A 20344-nucleotide genomic window follows, 5' to 3' on the forward strand; every position below is an offset into this window, starting at 1 on the left:
GGCAATCGCATCCCTTAACATTTGCATCAAATGTTTCACATGATGTTCACCCCTATGTCTGACCCACCGGCATCTGTGCTAGCAACTTCAGTATGCATATGTGAGTGTTTTGGGGGTGTAAGGAGTGCAAAGCGTCAGCTGGTCCAGCAATTCAAGGAACAACATTCCTCCACGTTTCCCCTTTTTAAGCGATTCAGAGGGAAGACAGGTCACGGAATGATAGTGATTAAACACCAGAAGGAAGGGGGAAGGAGTATTCGGTCGTTCCTTCATTTAAACCCCTCTGTGGCATCCCAGGATACATTGGGAGGGGAGGGAAGGACTGGCAGCTGCCGGACAAAAGAATTTCAGCATGCACACTTCTCCTTTCACTGCGTCCTCATTCGAGTGAAACCGGAGACCCCGGGTCCCCTACTTGACAAAGCTGAACCCAGCCCCCTCTTGCTTGTCTAGTGCTGCAGCCACCAGGCCACAATAGCTATTGTCTGGGGAAAACCAAATTCACTCAACCCCCAGCTGTTGCTGCTTTAAGGGAATAGACCCCCAACCTCCATGTCTAGAAGGTAATCAACCAGGCATACCACAGCTTGGGTGAAGTGAGTGCATGCAGGCATACGCACTAGACATGTACGTGCACAAACATGCCATCATTGCTTTAGAAAATCATACATGTTGAATAAGTTGTAGCTAACCTCTCACTCATGTCCCTTAGGGATTATCCATTCTCAAGGTCTGAATAGGACAGCTGGCACGTGTTGATGTGTGAATCTCGCACAACATTTTCATATTTCATTTTCAACATCAAAAGAAATCCATCTGAATGTGTTTCATATAGACCAATTGTAAAGATTTGTAGAGAAACAAGATTTATTGTTTTTGCATTGCAACAGTATTCTCATTACCATTGTGAAAATCTAATTGTAATAACTGTATTATAAACAAACATTTTAATACATCAATAAAAATATTATATTAATAATTTATTAGTTATAATAATCTAATTATTTACATTTAAAAAGGTCATTTTATATTATTTTCCCCCATTACATTGTCGTCAATGTAGGGTTTTTATATTATAGTAAACAAACACTGCATTTTGTAAAGTAACAGTGTAAACTACAGAAAGTACAACATATGATATACTATACAACTTAATATACAAGAATTGTTTTGTGCAATATCTTTTTTGTGCAATTTTCTTTTGCACTACGGTAATGAGAATTGCTTCATTGTTAGGAAAATAATAACATCAAAAACAACCCCAAACCCGATTTGTTTTTGTTTTTCTTTCCAGCACCAGCACCAGAAGAGTCAAATGGTATGCAAAGGGATGACAGATGGTTCTGTACCTGGGGCTTGTGTTGGCCTGCTGGTTCACCTGTGTGGTGCTGTTGGACCGACGCAGGTTCTTAATTGCCCGTGAGCTTCCCAATCCAACGTCAGTCTGCCAACAACAAGAGGTGCAAAACAGTTATAACACTAGGCCTGCTGCAGGATAAGAACAGGTTTAAAATTGAGCATCTCTCACTTTAAAGGAGCAGTTTTTACATCTCGCCATTTGGTTTCTAGATAACCAATGATATTTGATGTTATTGATGTCCAAACTGCATTTTAGGTGAACTATTACTGTACATTAAACAAAGAAAGAATGGTGATATGAAATATCCTTATATATATTTGTCCAAATCTTAATAAATGGCAAAAACAAACATGCATGACAGAAAAGTTGCCTTTATAACAAAAGTGAAGTGATGGTGACTCAGAGTCCAATTTTATGCTTTAATTTAATGGTTCTCTCAATAGTGAATATGAAAACATGTTACAATACATTTCGAAGTGATGTGTGTATACATGATAATGACCATCAAGGTTTTATGTAATTCCTCTTACAAAAAGAGGGACACCTACTATATTGTTGATCAGTATTGTATTGATCAGATGAGTCTTGCAGCCAAACAGACTCACCAAAGTGTTTCGCTTCCCCCGGCCATCACTTGCCACAGACACCGATATGGATCGAGAAAAGTGTTTTCCAGGTGAAGCACTGCTGGGTCTGCGGCCCATTGAGAGCTGAGAGCCGGTCAGGCTGAGGTCCAGTACGTCTCCTGCTGCTCCAGTCTGGATGGACGCGGATGGACTGCGAGTTGTATGCATCTTAAACTGATGAGCAAAGGAAAGGATTCGGTCAGGATAGTATCAAGACAATGTCTGACTTATGACTTTTTCAATGTGATTATCAAATCACCATTTTAATAGAATTATTGTATTTACACTGATTTAATATTTTGAGAGCCAAGCATAACTAGAGACATCCATGGACATCTCAATATCAGTTTCCTTTATATTGCCAGGTTTTCCATGACAGTTTGATTCTGTAGATCATGGAATATAATACTATTTTATGTCAACACTAATAGTGTAAAAGATGCTGTTGAACCTCACAAGCCATCCATAGGTCTGTCTCTATGGTAACAGATTCAAAGCACCAACACATCATATATAAAAAGATTTCCAGTCATTGTTGACAAAGACCTCAATATGACAACCCAGGAGTTATAACGAACGTCTTTAGTTTAAACACACAAAAAACAAGGACATTTAAAACCAAAGGCCTCCGGTATCAGCTCAAACCTGATGAAGGTCAACACACAATACACTGCCTCTGAGAAACATGCAAACATATAAACAAAAACGTTTGACTGAATAGTTACTGTAAACTATCACAGGATTGCATTGGTTCAGCTATGGCGAAACTGTCTTTCTTGCTAGCTTCACATGATAAACACGACGAAAACAGTAGAATTAGACGGTCAATGTACTGCTTACCTCTTCTAAATCGTCTACATCAGACGAATAAACTGTCTGTATTCAAATGAGAGCGTCGTTATTCCCGTTTGGAGCGTCTGACAGTGATTTCTCATCTGTCTCCAACTCCACAGCGCAACATCTTCTCATTGGCAACCAGAAAACATACAGAGCTCCGCCCATTAAGAGTTTTGATTGGTGGAGTGCCGAGCATTTCGATGATCTGATTGGCTGTTTTGATATGTATTTGGGACTTGATGGCTGAAAGAGGCGTACCGACAAGCCAAGGTTGGTAGGCGTGCTGCACAGGCGGCAGATGTGGTGTCAATTTGAGCTAATGAGATAAATAATTTACTTTGGTGACTTCGAGTAAGGTTTTAAATGTGACACACTAATTAAGCTGATAAATATTTCTAAGTTTGGCAAATATATTTATTTATTGAACGTTGTATTTTATAATTATAAAATAAATTGACCAGACACTAAAATGCCCCCGTTAGGGTTTTAAACTGTTTATTTTCTAAAACAATTAGATACGTTTCTGTATCTTTTGAATACAAATAAAATTTGTCACAATGTATATGCACTGTACATCAGTAATACAACTTTATTTGACCCTGATTAACAACAAAAGTAGAATGAAGAAAAATAAATGGAATGTGTACATGTCTGACCAATACAATATTGATCAATTAATTATTGGTCTACACAAATCTTTAAAAAATTAAGTGATTAACATTATAAAGTCATGTTTGAAGTCCTAACCGAGTAAACACAGATCATTTTTAATCAACTGAATAAACAGTTTAAAAAAAAGACAACATTTAGGTAATTGGAATGAGTCTTATACAACAGAAATTACAATCTGACAACAAAATCAACAAAAGTAGTCCAGGGGCCGATTGCATAAACTGTTAAGACTAGTCTTACAACATCATTTTTCCCCCCTTTAAGACAAAAATTAAGACTGAATGCCCCTTGACTAACTACTAGTGGCTCATACTAGATCTCAAGACACGGTCTTAACATAATGGCTGTTTTATGCAACAGGGCCCAGATCTTTTCACATATTATTCATTTTGGTTTGGCTCATTCATTTCCACGTTTGAAGTCCACTGCAAGCCTCCAGATGTCTGCTGCTTTAGCCAAAGTAATTTCCTCTGGAAGACTGTCTAGACCAGGAAAAGAAGTGATGTTCTTCTTCTCCAAATGTGATTCCATGGTGGACCTGATGCTATGTGGTGGAACACAGAAAGAGAAAGGAGGAAGGGTGTTCAGTGGTGTGGCTTAGGGTCAACAGTTAGCTTTGGATCTTATTGTTCTCGACACACGCATTCCTTTTCTTTCCGACCAGCTGCCTGCTCAGTAGGTGACCAGAACAGGGCATACTGACAGATGGGAGCCTGGAGGGGTCAAAGTGTGCCTCTTTTGGGTTTAAAAGCCCATAGGTCTTCAGGGAATGACTAGGTCTGGGAGGTATGCATTGTTGTGATTGAAAGTGCCCGTTCTGGGTAAAACTTAAAATACCCTTATGTCTCTTTTTGTTGTAGGACTTGGTACTAAATGCTCTAGGATCTTTTTATGTGTTGGATGCCAGAACATTTCTTGACTTTTCATTTTGACAATAATTACCCTGAACAATGACATTAAAGTGTAAGAAATTCAATCACAAGCCATATATCAAAAGTTATATAGTTCAGTGTTATTCAGTTTTAAAATGATTTACTATTTAGCTCTTCAAAATACTTGATTGCAGTATATTTTTGTATAAGTTTTGTTGTATAACTCGTGGTTTCATATAACAAAAAAAAAGTGCGATAATGAAACGCTGACTGTACTTATGAAATTTACATGTCTGCTAATAGTCTAGCATTATGTGAAAAATGGTCAGGCCATTTTTGTGAGCAGTTTGCCTTTTGTGGCCAGTTTGCCTCATCAAACCCCATTTTCACAAATGGTGAGCCCAGAAGGCTGCAGTCCAGACTGCTAAATTGAAAAAAACAATCAAAACAATGTAAATAAGATCAGTTCTTACTCCCAGTGCGGAGCGAATCCGTCATCCACGGTGCTGTTGGTCCTGAGCAGAAGGATCTCATGTAACTCCAAAGAGAAAATGTCAATATCTGTGAACCCAAGGAAAACCTTCACCTGCTTTCTTTCCTCTGAATTCAGTTTATCTCTGAATTCTTTGAACAATCGTTGGAATGGATCCTGTAAAAGATTTTAAGCAAATTAGAGACACCATAATACAACTGACCAATACAGATGAAAACATCATTAATATGTTTCTGGAATCAGCGTAAAAAAAATTCCTCAATGTTGTCTTTAAGTAATGCCGTCCAGCTATTCAGAAGAGCATGGGTTAAAAGTCTTTGAACTGTTTGTAGCACACGCTGTCTTATTGGCACACTTGGGCCAACACTTTCCTTTGGATTTACAACCCTCATTTGTCCAATCTCTCTGTTGTTTAGGGTCAATCAGAGGAGGTCAGAGGTTACTAGTAATGGGGTCAGTTTAGTGACAGGCTAAATAGCTAAGCAGAAGGGGGATTGGGATTAGATGCCTGTACAAAGAATGCACTGTGAAAACAGTTATTTTAACACAAATGATTCATGCATATAATTCCATTCAAAAGTTTGGGGAGTTTTTGAAAGATGTCTTATGCCGACCAAGCCTGCATTTCATATTCAGTAAAATATTTAAATATTGTTAAATATTATTACAATTTAATATAATTTTTATTTTTATGTAACTTAATCATGTGATGACAAAGCTGAGCATAATTTTCAGCATCATTACTCGAATCTTCAGTGTCACATGATCCTTCAGAAATCATCTAATATGCTGATTTGGTGCACAAATAACATTTCTTGCAGCTTAAATATTTTTCCATATTTTTTTAAAGTATTGTATTTTATACTGAGGCAGCAGCTACTCACACTAAGTGTCAAAAGCAACAAAAAGTACAAATAGCAGTATTTGCTTTGCACTAAGTGTAAATAATCGTTAGATAAAAAAAGTAAGAAAGAACAATTTATTTGAACAAGATATTTTGTAACATTATAAATGCCTTTACAGTCACTTTTGATCTATTTAATGAATCCGTGTTGAATATATGAATAATACCTAGTCCAAATTTTAGAACAGTATTGTATTTTATATACTAAGGCAGCAGCTATTTGCAATGAGTGTAAACAGCAACAAAAAGTATATATAGCAATATTTTTTGTAAATAGATGTTAAATGCTGTTTATACATTGCAGCCACTATTTGCACCTCATTGTATTGTAGTATATTATAAAACAGTATGCAATAATAACATTCAGAGTATATGATTATATTTATTAAAATAATAAATGCTGCTTTATTTGGGACTATTTGCTCTTGTATACAAAATAAATTATTTTATTATCATTTTGTTATGATCAAAACCTGTGTTAAAGCAGGCTTCCTACTGGCTCAGTGTGAACTCATGTAGGGAAATCAGAAGAAAACAAATGCTATAAATGTGATTACTTAGAAGTAAAAATGTCTCAAAATGACCTTCTTGTATGTTTCACTTCACATCTAGGCTGAATGTCAAATTACCTGTCCTTTCCTCATCATCAGTTCACTCTTCCAGCAGGTAAGGAGCTGCCAGGTGGCTGTGCACTGACTAAGCCGGTTCTCTTTTAAAGCCTGAAACCAAGAAGTGTGGATTCAAATTTCAGATTTACATAGGTCATATGCTCTGATAGTAGTGGTGAAATACTGGCTTGGTTAAATTTCCTTTAAGTTACTACTTTAAATGCCTTACCTCAGCTATGTTGCTTGAGATTTGTTGGCCCATTTTCAAGGAGTCTGTCAGATAGGACAGCAGCAGGGCCTGTGGGTCTCCTCCAGTTTTACCAAGGAAACGAAGTCCAATCTCCACAACATACACTGCATCACACACATGAGTGAATGAACGTAACACTGATCTCATGGCGCTGAGCAGAGAGCCCTTTAGTGGTTCCTGTCAATCAAATGGGAAACATTAGGCTTCCGTCAGAAGAAAAAGTGCTTTCAGTTAAATCAATATTCAAGTGGAAGTTCAATTAAACAAAAATATATTAATAAATAATTCAATTAATTATATCATATTATATTTCTACAGTATGTCACCCTTAACCAGAGGCATTGCTAAGGCCTTCTATTTTTGATAAAATAAAAAGTGCAAAGAGACTGAAGGAAATTACCTGAGGTATTTTGGCTCTGACCTCTTCAAGGATTTCTATAAAATTCTGATGGTGTCTTCGCAGATATTTATCAGTGTCCTGCATTGAATTTTTAATGATGAATTTTCAGTGATAAGTAACCAATGTTCATATGTTCTTATGTTGATATCTGGTCATACACCATAATATGGTTTAAAATGAGTGGACTCACTGTTTGAATGCGTGGTTTGCTTGCAAAATATCGTCTGCTGAGTTCTCTCTCAATAGCCTGATGATCATAGGAGCTCACTGTCTGCTGCCCCTTCTCTAGTGTGTAATGGCAGTTAGCTAACACCAGAGGGAGCAACTCCAACTCCGGGTGACACAGGGCAAGTTGGCTCTCGGACAGTGCCACCAATGGAACTTTATAGTCACTGTAAAATAAAATGCAGCAAATTAACATGTATAAATAAGACATTAAACACATTTAGTGTGCTTCTCGAGTGGAAGACTGCATCCTAGTAAGGCTGCCACATCAAGCGCCTAAATTTGAAGGGTACTTGAAAGACTGCCTTCGTTTTGCATCTTTCGTTCAGCTCAATTTCATCAGTCATTATTCTTCACGTCCTTAAGATCACCCACAATCCTTTGCACATATTTCAATTAACGAAAAAGAACCGATGGAAAATAAGTCAGCACTGAGTTTGTCTGAATTCAGAGATGAAGGTATACATTTTATTGTTTGTTTTGGTGTAAATTAATCACTTAACACTACAGATGATTGTCTTTCACTGTATTGTATTAAAAGAAAGCCAGTTAATATAAAGATTTATTAATTATAAAGAAGTATTTTTCCAAAATTAGTATTTTAATGCCGTGACCGTGGGGTTGGGAACATAGCTATGTGCACTTACTAGACCATCTCATTCTAGCATTTCCACCTTCACAATTTTCCAAAGCTTCACTCGTACTCTACCATTAAAATGGTCACATTTAAAATGGTGTGTGTGTGTTTGTGTGTGTGTTTGATTTTATACATAATTAGAATTTTAAGTGACTGTTTTTGCAAAATTTGAATGAAAAAGTATTACAGAAAACCATACCAGAACCACAGTAAATTTAGCTAATGATCTCTCACCATTTGCTCAGACTTTATGCTTTACAGAGCTAATGTGGGCTCCTTAAAACCAGCTTTCCCATCATAGGAACAAATGACATTTTAAAATAATGATTTTAAAATATATAACATAACATATATAACAGTTTTTTTTTAAATCAATAATATTTCACAATATTCCTTTTTACTTTTGCAGCCTTGATGAGCATAAGAGACTTTCAAAACGTTAAAAAAAAATCTCATTCTCAAATACACACCTGTCGTCCAGGTGACAGAGTTTTCTGGCTTCACGCACAAGACTGTTGTGGGTCTCAGACAGAAGATCTATGACTGCGTGGAGACATGAGCCTGGTCCGCGGCGACTCAGGGACAGGAACTGCCCAGAGCTTTCCATAGTAAGATCTTTTTCACAAAGAACAGGATCCAAACCCACTGAAGCTAAAAAAATACAACAATTCAGCAGGTTAACCAAATTATAGTGTTTTCTATGTAGGGATGCACAAAACATCGCTCTGTTATCCATTTTTTATTCTATACATTATAATATTGTGCTCTTAATGATGTCTAAATTCACTTGTAGCATTCAAATGTTTTAAACATTTATCCACCACCTTTCACAGACAATGCTTAAGCCTAGTCCCAGGCTAAAATGCATGTTTTAATTGAAATCAGGTTGCACAGACTTATCTTAAAATATGTCAGTGCCATTGTTTTATCTCAAGATGCACACCAGTAATGTTTTTTTCTAAAAATCTACTTAAATGTCCTAATTGAACTAAGGCCTAAGCCTGGCTTTGTCTAAGCTCTGTCTGTGAAACCTGGCCCATGTGTTTTAAAGCTATAACCTCTAAAAGCTTACTGTTATTGGATATTTCCATTCTGAGTTGGTTCCAAACCTTCATGAAGATCTCTACTCTTTCCAACAATAATTTCTTCTGGTGGCCTATATTCAGTAACACAAATTAGAGTACAGTAATGTTGCATATATACAAAAGCTTCATAAATCAATCAATTAGCTGTCTCCACCAGTGAGTATAAGCATAAACAGACCAGCAGGAATACTGTGCAGCAGTGAAGCGATGGTGTGGGTTTGGGTCTCAGAGCCTGAAGGAAGCACTTTCATTAGATCAGACAACAGGGCAGCAAGAGCCGGCAAATGGTTTAGCTGTCGTATGCAGTGCACCTGATAAACACAAACACACACATGTGCATTTACTTTTGGGAAAATGCTTAAAGCCAACATGAACCATGCTTGTAACTTCCGCAAAGACCCGGATAATTATATGTCTTCACCTTATTGACAAAAAGCGTGAGCAGGGCTGCTTTACTCTGGTCTATTTGCTGTGATAAGCTTTCCACTGTTAGGACAGGTGAGGGGCTCCAGAAGGCAGAGTGGTGGGTGGGGCAGTTAGTGGGGAGTTTAAGGATTTTTTGAGGGTCTCCCCTCAGCATGTTCATCAGGGGGCTGTCAGAAAGTCGGTTATCAGCTGCAATCAGTTCCTGTGCACGGCCCAACCTCCTGTTCATATCCTGAAAACAGAGACAAAGGTTGACCGAATCAAGTAAATGCAGTTATATGACTAAATATTTATACTTGTATATTGTTTTAGCCGTTAATCCAAGGGTGTTCAAACTCTGTCCTGGAGGGCCACTGTCCTGCAGAGTTTAGCTCCATATTGCCTCAACAGAAGTTTCTATTATGCCTAGGAAGTTAGTTGGTTAGTTGGGTGAGGTGTGTTTAATTAGGGTTGGTTTAAACTCAAAAGGACAGTGGCCCTCCAGGAGCAGGATTGGACACCTCTTAGTTAATCTGTGTTTTTCAAAGACTTATGGTTTAATGTATCCCCTTGACATTTATCAGTATAAAGACTGACCTGTAAAACAGGACTGATGACTGTTTTACACACTGTATTCTCCCACTGTTCTCTGGACTTGCGTGAAGACAGATTCACACCAGCACCTGATAAAAATAAATAAATAAATACAAATCAAACATAGGTTCTCTGTCAACACAATTTTTCCTAATGTTGTTAATGTTCATTAAAGCTAAAACTATTAAAACAGTTTTCCATAATTATTAAAAAATAAAAGCAAATTAAAAATGTTAATAAATACTATAATAGTTTATATATACTAAAATAACATTCTTTTTCACAACTTTAAGTAAAATGCATGCAACATTGTCAAAATTTCAAGAAGATTTAACTTTTGTCAAGATTAATATGGATACCTGAGGTGTTCACTAGAGATCTTCTGAAGATCAGATGAATTAAAATGGCACAGTCATCCATGTTAAGATTCAAAGTCTTCCCAAGAACCTCCATGTCCTTCTCAATATGTAGCCAAATGAATTCACTGACATCATTAACAGTTGGTTTGATCATATTTCTGATGCCCTGTGAAGAACCAAGACCTTTAAAAAACAGTGCTTTTGATTCACTAATGCTAGTGGCCTGCTAATTGACTCAGTATCTGGCATTATTTGGATCAGAGTTATAAAAAAGTCAGTTAGAATGCAAAACCACATCTAAAAAGTCAACATTTGCACACACACATTGTCCTTATGGTTCATCCTTTTTACCTGCAGGTGATGAATGGACCCTTGTAACATGGCCAGGTGAAGACATAGACGGAGGACACAAGACTGTGCTAGAGTGAGATTCCTGTTTGGGGCTTCAGACCGGTTTTCAGCCCGCCCCAGTATATGTCCGGGTTGTGTCAGGTCTTTGACTACATTGACTTGAGTAAAACCTTCCACTGGGTTATGATTATGACCTCCTATAGGCACTCCGCAGGTGGCACAAGATGACAAAGCCACCGGTTTACCACACTAAACAAATGGAAAGAAATAATCATAATCTTCCCAGACAATAGTATCAATTTAATTTTTTTATCTTTTTCTTCTCACCTCTCCTACAAAGCAGGCATGGCCATTAGAACAAACTATAGGGTTAGAATGAAAAACAAATGAATTTGTTAGGTTGCATTTAAAGAAGTATTTGTCTTAATGGACAAGTCACACTTACAGTACATCTGCAGTTTTCTTCTCTCATTGAGCCACTGATGGGCCTCACTGGTATGGTCATCAGGCATTGTGGGTAGGAAGGCTTCCTGATTGTGAGTAGAAAAGCATGGCTGTGATCATCCTGATCAATTAAAAAAACAAAATATGTATTATTAATTAAGTAGTGGTCCTTACTGTCATGCTCTGTGGTTGAGAGGCAATGTTGTAGAGGGGACTGAACAGTCTGTTTCCACTGTAAAACACTGCGCTCGCATGCACTAGGAGCTCAAGTACAGGACGCCGCTGAGCACGTACATCTGCACCAAGTCTCAGGAAAGATCCTGGACCTCCAATCTGATTGGATAAGAGAGCAGTGCAAAGCTCTCTGGCATGTCCTAAGATGTTCTCTCTAATAAAGTCCTCCAAGAAGCTGATATCCTGTACACAAAGAGGAAAATTGAGTTGCTTAAGTCTGCCAGCTGTGTTTTTCTCAATCTCATAAAGTATACGCTTCCTTGCACGTGAAACTTTGTTGTTATTTCATCACCATATTTGGTTTCTAGTTCTATGTTCACTACTGACTGATAAAATCATAAAACCTAACAAACACTTACCTGTTCTTGAGGATTTATAGCTCTTTCAGGTGACATGAAGCGACAGGTGACCTGCCTGAACACAGCTAGAGTCAGCAGGACGTTTTTTTCTGGGCCAGAACCATCCATTGCCTGAAAAAATATTTAGACTTAAGCTCCAGAAGAATGTAATCAGTAACAATTTTTATTTGTTAAAAGAATTTGACATTTTCATTCTGCAAGGATGCACTGAATTAATCAAGTGTGACAATACTAAAAACTGCTGAAAGTTTTGACACCAGAGGAATAAATTACATGTCAAACTATAATGAAACACTTATTTTAAATGGTAATATACTTTACAATATTACTGCATTTTGATCAAATAAATGGTGAGCATAAGAGACGTCTTTCAAAAACAATCTTGCTGACACCAATTTTTTTAGCTGTAGTGCAACAGTACATCAACAAACACCTTGGCACTCTAAAATGTGTCCTTTATTAGACATATGACAAATAAGTCTAAATTTAAGTCTTTATTTTGTATTTGCCCACACAATAATTTTTGTGTGTGTGTATGTGTATTGTTTATTTAATATAGATACTGTAGACACCGACCCGTAGAGCATCTTTGAGTCCACGTGTCGTGCCTTCCTCCAGTGCTTCTCCCACTCCATCTCTAAGAATGTGGTATGACTGACCACAACACAAAAAACGATCCACTTCTCCAGGAATCAACCTCTGTACAAGAGAAAATAACAAGTCCTTTTTAAAACATTAAACTTATTTTTATTACTTAACTATATAAAACTATAAACACCCTAAAAGCAACTTCATTTTGAATGGCCATACATGAAGGCGTAGTATCTCTGCAGGAAATATCCATCCATAATCAGTGCTGTTGATTAGTGCTTGCAGACAGTCCATGCCAGCCTGCCTGTTGAGTGCTCGAAGCAGGTAAACTCTATACCAGTCGTTGTCACAGTAGTCACACACTGCCTTCACCTGCTCCAAAAGCTTCATCTCCGCATCCTCAAAATGATCTGAAAAACACCAACCATATGGAAAGACTGCACACGATTTTGCTAAATGTTATGCATTCAAGCATTGCAATTTAACTGCCATGAATCGGTCAGACCAGCAGACCCTCTTACCGGTTCTTTGGCCGACAGCTCTAGACAGGATATGGGCAGCAGAGTCCAGACACATTCGGAGGCGAGCCATAGACAGCAGAAACTCAGCTGGGTCATTCTGTCTGGAAGGTGTCTGTTTACGAGCCAGTCGGCTAAGGAAACTTGAGTTGTCCCTCAGATGTCTATGATCTCCATTTAATCCAGAACAAAACAGGGAATCCTGAATAAACATACATCTGCTTTTAGAGAAACATATACAGATTTTAAATAATAGTTAATGTGGATGAAATCGGAATATAGCCGTTGAAGATTATACTTCATTTAAAAAATAAAAATAAAAACGACAAAAGTTTTTAGTGCATTGTTAGGCATTTGCTAAGGCATTGCTAGGTGGTTGCTTACTTGCCCAAACCAAAAGAGTTCACCCTCACATCTGTGGGATTTTTCACCCATTTGGTTATCCACCAAACAAAAATCTTAAGTATGATCACATTTGATTAATCATTCATGTCCATGAAACAAAACAGATAAAGCACCTAAGTTTAACACTTGAGAAATAGTAAAAGTTATTCTTGCCTTAACAAGAAAATTTGAGTTACAAAATGGCGAGTTTATGACATACCTGGAAACAGTTAACAAACAGTCGGTAGAGTTCAGTTCTGTCCTCCTTGTCCAATAGCTTGTTCTCCAGGTTATCCAAGTACATTTGAATATGCTTCTTCATCTGTTTGAAACTGAAGAGATTATCTTATTTCAAACTCTTCTTGATACGAATGAGAAAAACTCACTATATCTTGCATATTTAAAGTCATACAAAACAGTCACATATGCCTGGTTTGATAAACTATATGTATGTGTTGTATTGCAACACCTGTATTGCAGAAGGAGTTTAGGCAGCACAGAGCGCACCACAGGGCACTGGTCAACACATTCCAAAAATGGGGAGAGCTCTCTGGTCTTATACACATCTCCTGTAATGTTTATAAACATTTAAACGTAAACATTATAAAGACAACATATTATAAAGCATATTAGAGTAAATACATTTTTTTCTAGATATTTTCTAGACTCATCCGTTCATAGCCTAAAGTTATTGGCGTATTGGAGGGGAAAATAATTATGACTCGGCCTGTTATGAATTATGATTTGGCCTGTTTTTACACAAAGCTCTCGGTGGCAAGCAGGCCGGGGCCTTAAAGGGTTAGTTCACCCAAAAATGAAAATTATTTCATTAATTACTCACCCTCATGTTGTTGGACACCCGTAAGACCTTCGTTCATCTTCGGAACACAAATGAAGATATTTTTGTTGAAAGCTGATGGCTGAGAAAGGCTTCAGGCTTCCCACTCACAAGACCCATAAAGGCACTAAAGACGTCGTTACAAAGTCCCACTACAGTGGCTGTACAATAATTTTACAATGCGACGAAAATAGTTATTGTGCGCTCAAAAATCCAAATAACGACTTTATCCACCAAGTTATTGACGTGAACTCGACGCATGCGCGAGAATATGACGTAGCTCCACCATTAGAATACATGACCCGGAAGAGAAGGAGCGCTGCTATCACGTGAGTTCACATCCGAGACCTACACGGAAGACAATAACTTGGCGGATAAAGTCATTATTTAGATTTTTTTTGCGCACAAAAACTATTCTCGTTGCTTCGTAAAATTATGGTACAGCCACTGAAGTGAGATAGACTTTGTAACAAAGTCTTTAGTGCCTTTTCTTGTGAATGCGTCAGTGGAAATGTACTGAATACAAATGGAGGCCTTTCTGAAGCCTTTCTCAGCCATCAGCTTTCAACAAAAATATCTTCATTTGTGTTCTGAAGATGAACGAAGGTGTTACAGGTGTCCAACAACATGAGGGTGAGTAATTAATGAAATAATTTTCATTTTTGGGTGAACTAACCCTTTAAGTCTCACGGAGTACCACGGGAAGGATAAAATGTAGAGTGGTGACAGTGCAAGGCAAGAGATTTTATGATATTTGAATGCTAAATTTACATCTTTTTTAGGCTTCCAAGCTCCTTATTCATTTGCAGTTGTATTGAAAAGGATGAGTATATACAGGAATCCACCCACCTTGTGCCAAGATGAGGAGAGAAAAAAGTAGTTCCACCAGGTCCTCTGGGGGGTCTTGATCATCAGTCAGACAGAAGCGAGAAACCACCTCCAGGAAAAATGCATTACAGCATTTTGTTATCTCTCTATGCTGCTTTAGGGCTAAACTGTAACAGACAAAACATGTTTTTGTAACAATATACTGTATATCTATCAGAGGTAACCAAGAACAAGGAATTAAACTCACTCTATGGTTGTGGAGACAGTGGGTTGGAAGTTGTTCGATAGAGGTTTCCTGCACACGGGACAGTACTTTGTTCCTTCTCTCTCAGTGGATCTCCTCAAACAGGACAGACAAAACACATGCTCACAAGGAAGAGAAGTGGGCTCGGAGAGATCTAACAGACACACAGAGCACTTCACACCATATCTGTGAAGAAAGAGTATACAGAAATAAACAAAGGTTATGAATCATTCAGAATTGCTTTGTAAAGTAAAACACAGAATTAAAATGTCAGGGATTCAGATAAAATCATTTATATCATGTAATATCATAAAGCTCAATGAAAATCAAGAGTACCGCAATTCTCTGCTGATGGACTCATTGTGGTAATCATTGAGTATGCGGATGATTTTCTGAAGATTGTCTTTGCTCCTCAAATCAGAAGACCCTTCCATTAGCTGCGAGAAAGGAAATATAAGGGATCTGTCCTGAAAAAATTTGCTCTTAGCACTCAAATTTTACCATAACAAAAATGGCTTCAGTGTTTCATACAAAAAATAAGGCCTTGTCCACACTAATATGTTTTATTAATACAATATTTATTAATAAATTAGACAAATAATTTATTCGCATTTGCTGTCCTGCGGCAAAACATGAAAACGTTTTAGACCAAATACAAAATGGTGAGTGAGTGCTACCTGGACGCATCAGTGAATTACATTTTACTAAATAAAATGATCCTGCAAGAAGAATTGCATGATAGCTATATTATGTCTTGTTCTGTCTGTATCAACTCAGTGAGCTTTTATGAGGGTTTACGCATGTGCAGTAAGATTAATTTAGTGTTTTCTAATGTTCCGGTGTAGATGAGAAACTTTTGGAAAATGCTTAAAGGGGGGGTGAAACACTCAGTTTCAGTCAGTGTCATGTCAATCTTGAGTACCTATAGAGTAGCATTGCATCCTGCATATCTCCGAAAAGTCTTTATTTTTTTTATAATTATATAAGAAAGATGCGCTGTTCCGAGTCTTTCCGAAAAAAGCCGAGCGAGTGGGGGCGTATCGTGTGGGCGGAGCTAAATAATGACGTGTGCTCGCTGCTGCTATTGTGTTGAGTCGAGTGCGTCGTAAAGCTGTGTCATCCCTAACAGCGGGAAAAAAACTTTATTCAAAATAAAAATATGGCTTTTAATCAGATACAGCCATACATCTATGATCCGGAATCAGACCCAGAGGCTGCAGTTGAACAGGAGCAGCAGCAAAAATGACTAGAGCAGGACGTCTCTATGTGGTACAAGTTATACACTAACTATATAATATGCTTAGCGGCTTGTGTTATTTACATATTTATACTTGAATTATATCGTCGTATTTTTGTCTTTGAAGGTGTACATGTGGGAAGTGCAGTTGTGCACGTGTGTTTGTGTGTTTACGCGTGGTTTGTGTAGACAGGAAGCGGACTGGTTTTGCACGGCAGGCTAAGTTAGTGTTTACATAGAAAGACACGGAATAGTAGCGCATTTGAATGAAGAAGCGTGCTTATTTAGTTCAACATATTTCCCCCCTCTTTGTGTATTGTTGTTTTGAGTGCTTTTACAATACACAAACATAAAGTTACACATATAGTGGCCAGCTAAACAAATGTACACGCACTACACATCGCATGCTCCATTGATCAATTAACTATACGTGATCATGTTTGGGCTACTTGATGAGCATAGGCAAAAACACAGACATTTGAAGCAGTCTAACTCACCGCCTGCGGTTCTAACGTTGGGACCTTTATCGTTGGGACTGCTCCATCCTTCAGCATTAGGCGATCGGAAAATCCTGTGTCGAGCTGGGCCTTGTTTATGAAACAGTCGGCACGGAAATGCAGCGAACAGATATAAACATTCGCGCAACTCAGTTGCTGATCCGGAAAAGCAAATTGCATCCACTGTTGCCTTAACGCGGGGTTTTTGGAGAATCTGTGCAGGACTGTCTTGGTCTGGCAACCAAAAACGCACTTTTTTGGTGACATTGTTATGTGCACATCACCTGTGCAGCATCCTACAAGCCAGCGCTTTGATGGGCGTAGCCTGTTACTTTCGCTCTCTCCCTCTCTCTCTCTCACGCGCTTCCGGTAGAATTGTCCGTAAGGCCCATACAAGGAAATTCCGCCCCCATTAACGAAACTTTGTCTATGTTTAGTATGGGATTCCAAGTCTTTAACAGTGTAAAAAGATCAGTGTGCATGAAACAGCATTTCACCCCCCCTTTAAAAATGCTAGTGTGGACAGAGTAATGTAAACGTATCCTAAGCCTAGACTCACCCCATGCAACTGACTGCAATGTTTCAGAGTCAGTGCTTTTATCCTCTCATCTCCCATTTTCATTTTGATGACCACCTTTTCAATGAAAGCAGCAACTAGCAGCAACTCCTGCCACACTGACCTAAGGAAATAAAATTATATATATATATATATATATATATATATATATATATATATATATATATATATATATATATTGTAAGATATAATTGGAATAAGAAATCATGACATACAGTATATGACAGGGTATATATATCGTATATACACATACTGGGATATACATATACACACACACACACACACACACACACACACACACACACACACACACACACACACACACACACACACACACACACACACACACACACACACACACAGTACAGGCCAAAAGTTTGGACACATTACCATTTGTAATGTTTTTTAAAAGAAGTATCTTCTGCTCATCAAGCCTGCATTTATTTTATCAAAAATACTTTTTTTTTTAATATTGTGATATATTATTACAATTAATTGGTTTTCAATTTATTATACTTTAAATGATCATTTATTTCTGTGATGCAAAGCTAAATTTTCAGTATCATTCCTCCAGTCTTCAGTGTCACATGATCCTTCAGAAAATCATTCTAATATGATTATTCATTTTCAAAGTTGAAAACAGTTCTGATGCTTAATATTTTTTCATAACCTGTGATACTTTTTTATAAGACTTTGATGAAAAAAAAAGAAACAAATGTTTTAAAAAATAGAAATCTTTTGTAACAACATTATACACTACTGGTCAGTAATTTAGGGTCAGACATTTTTTTTTCCTTTCTTTTTTTAAATAAATCAATAATTGTATTCAATAATTGATAGTAAAGGAGATTTATATTATTTGAAAATATGTTTTTATTTTGAATAAATGCAGCTCTTTTTCATCAAATATATTATATTTGATATTCATCAAATATATTAGGCAGCATAACTGTTTCCAATACTCATAATAAATCAGAATATTAGAATGATTTTCTGAAGGATCATGTGACACGGAAGACTGGAGTAACGATCCTGAAAATTCAGCTTTGCATCACAGAAATAAATGATCATTTAAAGTATAATAAATTGAAAACCAAATATTTTAAATTGTAATAATATATCACAATATTTTAAAAAAAAATCTGTATTTTTGATCAAATAAATGCAGGCTTGATGAGCAGAAGAAACTTCAAAAACATTACAAATAGTAATGTGTCTAAACTTTTGGCCTGTACTGTGTGTGTGTGTATATATATGTATATATTATATATTATATATATCTTTGTTAATATAAAATCAAGTTTTCAAATGATCCTATTTTATAAATCTGCAACATTCATTATAGCTCACTTTATCGTGTCCAGGTGTTTGAGACAGCTAGGGCTGCAGAGGGCGCTGTAGTCTGGACTAAGCACTCTCTCTAAACACGGCTGAAGTTGCTCAACTCTTTGTAAGAAAGTCCAGCATTCAGTTAGTGATGTTACGGGTAGGAGCTTTGTTTCTTCAACGCAGATACCAACAGCTAGAATGTCCTCACACTGTAATAAAACATTAGACATCTTTTCAAATTTTGAAAATTGTCATTTGTTCAAATTTTGAAGTTTGATTGCACACACTGGTAGATATTTTGCTAAATATTAGTAGTTTAAATAGGAACCAGCATGTGTTGGCCAACTAACTAAGTTTTACCGATGAACAGCATAACCAGACTAGCATAAAAAAAGTCAACATAGAAATGCAGGTTAAACTCCTCACCATATCAGAGCGTAGCATCTTTGATCTTTCTCGGTGGATGATGTAAACCACCTGAGGGTTGAGCTGAACGGTATGTGATAATGTGTCCATGCGTGGGGTATAGATTTGGGCTCCTGCAAGGATCCATGATGGAGAGAGCTCAAGAGTTACTGACATCTCCATCTGCAGAGCAAACACACAACCTTGCACTGCAGTACAAAAGACCTGTAAAAAATACATACACACACAGATGCTCACATTAGAACATGAAATGAGTAATGTGTGAAAACAATGTGATACTGTATGTATTGCCATACTAACAAAACCTTTGTATCTCACCGAAAGCTCTTCCTCAGAGCGGACTTTGAATGACAGAAGAACATAATCAGTCAAGTAGCGCCGACCCAACTCAACTTTCTCTCCCTCGGAGAGTTTCTGAATATAGCTGCCCAGTCCACTGTCTGACACAGCACTAACAAACTGTAGAATTCTTTCTTTGTTGCCTTTCTCAGTGCCTGAGAGAAAATGTAAAGCACACAGTGTAAAGTGTGTTTAAATAGTGTTAAGTACAAATGTATATGGTATCTGGTGAGCTAACAGGCCAACTTTAGCCAAACACAAGAGACCTCACCTCGCACAAACTCTGATTCCTCCCACAAACTCTGGCAGTATGCTTTTATCAGCCAGCTAAAAGGAGCAGCACAACGCCGTTCCACTTCTCCAACAAACAGCTGACACTGCACAGTAATCTCCTGTTCCGTAGTGCTAAAAGAAGTAAAAATCCACCTCATCAGTTATAGTCAGATATTTAAAAGCAATGTAATGCCTCATCTGATCATGAGCAGGTTTACTGGATTCAAAAATACCTTGCATTTTGTGAGAAGGTTAGGTCAAGGAGCTGTTGATCTTCAAAGACATCCAGCCAGAACTGAGCCAGACCCTCACTGAGCCCTTCTACATACAGTAGGTACAAGTTGCAGTCTCTGTCTAACACTTCCAACACTTTGGCCAACACTGGGGTCATAACACCCTGTAGACAGCGCCACAAAGTGTGCCTGAACACAAAAACAGAAATGTTTTGCTAGCTAATTGTTAGTTATCTCTAATCTATGGCTGATCATTCAGCGCAAAATTTTTAGATTTTTTAATAATTGTGTGTGTTGTTGATTGCTTGTATCACA

At 37.4% G+C, this 20344-nt stretch overlaps 2 protein-coding genes across 5 annotated transcripts in view; both read right to left on the reverse strand.

Moving 5' to 3' along the window:
- Positions 1–2964, reverse strand: part of cep131 (centrosomal protein 131) — a 32576-nt gene extending 29612 nt beyond the window's left edge. For all 4 annotated transcript variants that reach the window (XR_010900322.1, XM_067430445.1, XM_067430446.1 and 1 more), the window contains exons 1-3: positions 2827–2964; positions 1966–2160; positions 1350–1444 (exon numbers count right to left, since the gene is read on the reverse strand). Coding sequence is in view for 3 of the 4 variants with exons in the window: in XM_067430445.1 (XP_067286546.1) it covers positions 1350–1444; positions 1966–2154 (284 nt within the window). In the remaining variant the exon portion in view is untranslated. The remainder of the gene's footprint in view (positions 1–1349; positions 1445–1965; positions 2161–2826) is intronic.
- Positions 2965–3301: 337 nt separating this feature from the next.
- The window catches only part of rnf213b (ring finger protein 213b), a 35016-nt gene continuing 17973 nt past the window's right edge, over positions 3302–20344 (reverse strand). Inside the window, 31 exon segments of the mRNA XM_067430434.1 lie at positions 3302–4039; positions 4841–5016; positions 6394–6483; positions 6602–6799; positions 7023–7100; positions 7213–7414; positions 8355–8535; positions 8957–9040; positions 9148–9280; positions 9391–9627; positions 9972–10057; positions 10328–10493; positions 10679–10927; positions 11006–11040; positions 11124–11208; positions 11297–11539; positions 11716–11826; positions 12292–12414; positions 12526–12716; positions 12828–13026; positions 13429–13540; positions 13678–13777; positions 14896–15041; positions 15122–15304; positions 15455–15555; positions 17412–17532; positions 18780–18967; positions 19185–19388; positions 19503–19678; positions 19795–19928; positions 20030–20218. Coding sequence (XP_067286535.1) covers positions 3895–4039; positions 4841–5016; positions 6394–6483; positions 6602–6799; positions 7023–7100; positions 7213–7414; positions 8355–8535; positions 8957–9040; positions 9148–9280; positions 9391–9627; positions 9972–10057; positions 10328–10493; positions 10679–10927; positions 11006–11040; positions 11124–11208; positions 11297–11539; positions 11716–11826; positions 12292–12414; positions 12526–12716; positions 12828–13026; positions 13429–13540; positions 13678–13777; positions 14896–15041; positions 15122–15304; positions 15455–15555; positions 17412–17532; positions 18780–18967; positions 19185–19388; positions 19503–19678; positions 19795–19928; positions 20030–20218 — 4666 coding nt within the window. The 3' untranslated portion in view covers positions 3302–3894.

Source organism: Pseudorasbora parva, chromosome 21 (assembly GCF_024679245.1).
Source record: "Pseudorasbora parva isolate DD20220531a chromosome 21, ASM2467924v1, whole genome shotgun sequence".
In the NCBI taxonomy this organism is placed as follows: domain Eukaryota; kingdom Metazoa; phylum Chordata; class Actinopteri; order Cypriniformes; family Gobionidae; genus Pseudorasbora; species Pseudorasbora parva.